Source organism: Magnusiomyces paraingens (genome assembly GCF_902498895.1).
Source record: "Magnusiomyces paraingens strain CBS 517.90 genome assembly, contig: contig1, whole genome shotgun sequence".
NCBI lineage: Eukaryota > Fungi > Ascomycota > Dipodascomycetes > Dipodascales > Dipodascaceae > Magnusiomyces > Magnusiomyces paraingens.
Window position 1 is genome coordinate 3400001 of NW_022474067.1, and position 3576 is coordinate 3403576.

At 42.0% G+C, this 3576-nt stretch overlaps 1 protein-coding gene across 1 annotated transcript in view; it reads right to left on the minus strand.

Moving 5' to 3' along the window:
- The window catches only part of SAPINGB_P001000 (uncharacterized protein), a gene marked incomplete at both ends in the record, with an annotated part of 4125 nt that extends 1982 nt beyond the window's left edge, over window positions 1–2143 (minus strand). The window contains one exon of the mRNA XM_031995723.1: window positions 1–2143. This exon is cut by the window's left edge and continues 1982 nt beyond it. Within this exon, the coding sequence (XP_031851614.1) occupies window positions 1–2143 (2143 nt within the window).
- Window positions 2144–3576: the final 1433 nt, after the last annotated feature.

Genomic DNA, 3576 nt, shown 5'->3' on the forward strand with positions numbered 1-3576 from the left:
CGGTGGCGGTGGCCTGGCCCACCAAAGTTGCTGGAGAAGTAGGAGATGACGACGAAACAGACGATTGCTGTAAATTGACATTGGATGATACTTGCTGCTGCTGCTGCTGCTGCTGCTGCTGTTGTTGTTGTTGTTGTTGTTGTTGCTGCGACTGCGACTGCGACTGCTGTTGTTGTTGCTGTTGCTGTTGCTGCTGCTGCTGCTGCTGCTGCTGCTGCTGCTGCTGCTGCTGTTGAAGGTTGCTTTCGCGCACGGTAAGATAGGGACTCACCTTGGATGAGTCTGCACCACGTGGAGTCGACATCGAGGTCAAAATACGAGACGGATGAGAATCTACAATCCCTGATATGTGACCATGATCTGCGGTAATGTCTAGTACTGATGAAGACAAGAGCCCGATTCCATTGGTGGCACTGGCCAGAGCATCATTATGTTGTTGATTATGATGATGTTGGTGGTTATGATTGGCAACAGCAACAGCAGCAGCAGCAGCAACAGCAGCAGGATGATGCTGGATATGTCCACCTGCTGAGTTATCTTCAACAGCAGGTACACCCATATCTTGAGTACCATCTGTTTGCTGCTGGGCACGCGACAAATAAGCTGAACCTTCTTCATCTGATTCTGGAGTGCCAATACCAAATCCCATGCTATCAACATTAATGTTGGGCATGTTGAAAGTAACCGAGTGAGCAGCAGATACGGCATTCGATCCCTGGGAGGACCCTGGAGCAGAACCTATAGAGTCCGAACGACTTGAAGAGCCATAAGGTTTAGGGAGAAGCCGTTCTCCACGAACATTACTTTCCTTAGGCTCGCTTTCGCCTATTGAGTACGAGTCAGTTCCGTAGGAAACAGAGGATGAAAGGGCTCTTTTAAGTTTTCCTCGACCTGAAGAAGGGTTTATTACATTTGACACGGACTGTGAAAGGGACCGGGACTTGGACAATATGACATTGGAATGGAGGTCGTCTACATCGTATGACGTCGATGAAGATGAGGCTGACACTGACCCAGCGGTAGCTCCAGTGGAGTTGTTGTTATTATTTGTGGCTGTGGTTGCCGCAGAGTTCCCTGAAGAGTATTGCTGGGCGTAGTATCCCATTTGGCGGTAAGCCGGGTATTCCTGGTTTTTTGTGGCACCTGCACTATAGGCACTTGAATAAATGTCTCCAGAACCGGTTGAGGCCTGTTGTGAGGAAGAGGGACCTGTACTGGTAGGGTAGTACGGGCTGTAATATGGGGCCGATGTAGCAGTAGCGTTAGTAGTTTGCGGGGTTGTTGATGATGATGATGATGATGATGGTGCTTGCTGGGCAGGACCGGAACTGGAACCAGGAGAAGCCCCGGCAGGGGCCGAAGTCAGAGCCGAAGCAGCAGCAGTGGCCGCAGCTACAGCGGCTGCGAGCCTTGAAGTTCTGTTATTATTATTATTAGAGCTATTAGAGCCACTATTGGCAATGGCCGTCGGAGTGCCAGTGTTATTGTTGTTGCTGGTATTATTGGAAGTTTGTTGAGAGTGGGCTAGGGTTGGCGCCGCGTGAGCCGCTGTAGCTGGGGCTTCCGTTTGAGGGGCCACCGCCGCAGAAGACACCGAGCCGCTCTCCGCGGGGAGCCCACCAGACGAAGTAGAAGTAGAAGAAGATGAGGGAGGTGACTGACTCTCATTATGAGAGGATTTTGGGCCAGTTATAGACGCAGTTGATTGGATTGAATCGTCACTAGTCGAGGAAATTGTGGTGCCAGTAGACGATGGAACAGTGACTGCGGTTGTTGCAGCATTCACGCCCTTGGTCGCGGCTTCCAGAAGATTGGCAATGGAAGAACGACGAACCGACGCGTCTGGACCAAAGATTTTGGATGACAACAGGGTCATCGGCGGGGCCTGGGTTGTGGGAAAAGACGATGATGATGACGACGGAGCTGATGTCGATGTGGTTGGATTGGCAGTGGTTGGAGCTGTAGAGGAGGACGTACTCGCGGAACCCGCAGAGGCCGTGATGGTTGGTTGTGTTGTTGTTGTTGTTGTTGTTGTTGTTGATGTAGTGGATGCGGCGTTCATAGACGCGACTGCCTCGGCCGCTTCAGCTTCAGCTTGGGTGGTTGGCAGTTTAGAACCCTGCGGCGGCGGAGAAACTGTCATATTTGAGAAATCTTAGAAGCAAAATTGCAGCAAAGAGAAATGGGGATTTTTAATTCAATCGAGATTTCCCCTCAATCTCTTTTTATTTTTTTTTTTTCAAAAAATTTTAAAATCTTTGATTTCAAAAAAAAAAAAAACAGGTATTAACCCTCTCTCTCTCTCTCAAAAAAATGTTTCTGGTGGTGAAGAAGGAAAAAGGAGACCGGCCGTGCGGCGGCGGCGGCTCAAAAATTTTTATGCGATTGTGATGGTGGTGGTGGTAGTGATGATAAACAAAAAGTTACATAATCTTTGACTCATATACCGTTTTTGGGCACCGCCTAATTGGCCGCACGCCACACTAAATATTAATAAATATTTACTCATCATTAATAATAATATAAACTTTAATTTTGCCAATATCTTTCAATTGCAACAACACTCAATCATCTTTCACAATCATAATTATGATTTTCAAAGGCAACTTGTCGATATATGATTATATTTTTAAAATATCATTTCAAAATAAATTGATCTAAGAAAAAAAAATTCTTTTTTCTTATTAAAAAATATGTTCATAGACAATTTTTGAGAAATGCCATTTTGTAACTTAACGTTTTTTGAGAAACTTTATACCACCGAGTACAAAATGTGATTGGCATTCCAAGGGAACATCCAAGAAATTTAAAGAAACTCCATTATATTAAGGAACATGTTTTCTAAATGAGAATAAAGAGAGAGTTTGATTTTTTTTAAAATATCAACAATGAATAATACCCCGAAAAAAAAGCCGAAAAACTGAATTTACAGATAGAAGAATCTTGAAGTTCTTGGAATATTGTTCATATTTGACTTATATTTTTACTGTTTTCTAAACTCATCAATTTGGTTTACTTCTCGCATTTATAAACCGGTGATAAAGATATAATGAATTATACATCTGTTTTCCTGTTATTGAACAATAAATTGCTACAAAAATATATATATTTTTTTTAAATTTGAATATACCAGTTTTTATAAGACTTGAACTTTTTTTTTTTCATTTTCCATTGATATACCAAAGCATAAAAAAAAGGGTTTTGCATAAACATGTTTCTATAAAGTTTGGATGGACGAAATCCACTCTCTAGTTTGCTTGGACAATGTTCTTTTGAACTAAACAAGTTATTACTTACTGGTGGAGCATGGAATAGATAATGATTTTGAAATATATAGAAGGAAAGGAAACCGAAACATCTTAGAAAATTATTTTTAAAATTAGTTTCATTACTAAATTTTTAAATGTGACAAAAAAAAACGTGTTCAATGCGAATTCCTTAATTAAACTTGTCCAACTACCAGAGCTGGCTAGCTATCGTCACATCAGTTATATCATCTAATATGTTTATTTAATATTGTAATTTATATACTTTCACTATTCCCTTTTTTTTTCTCGTTGTTAATTTTTTTTTTAA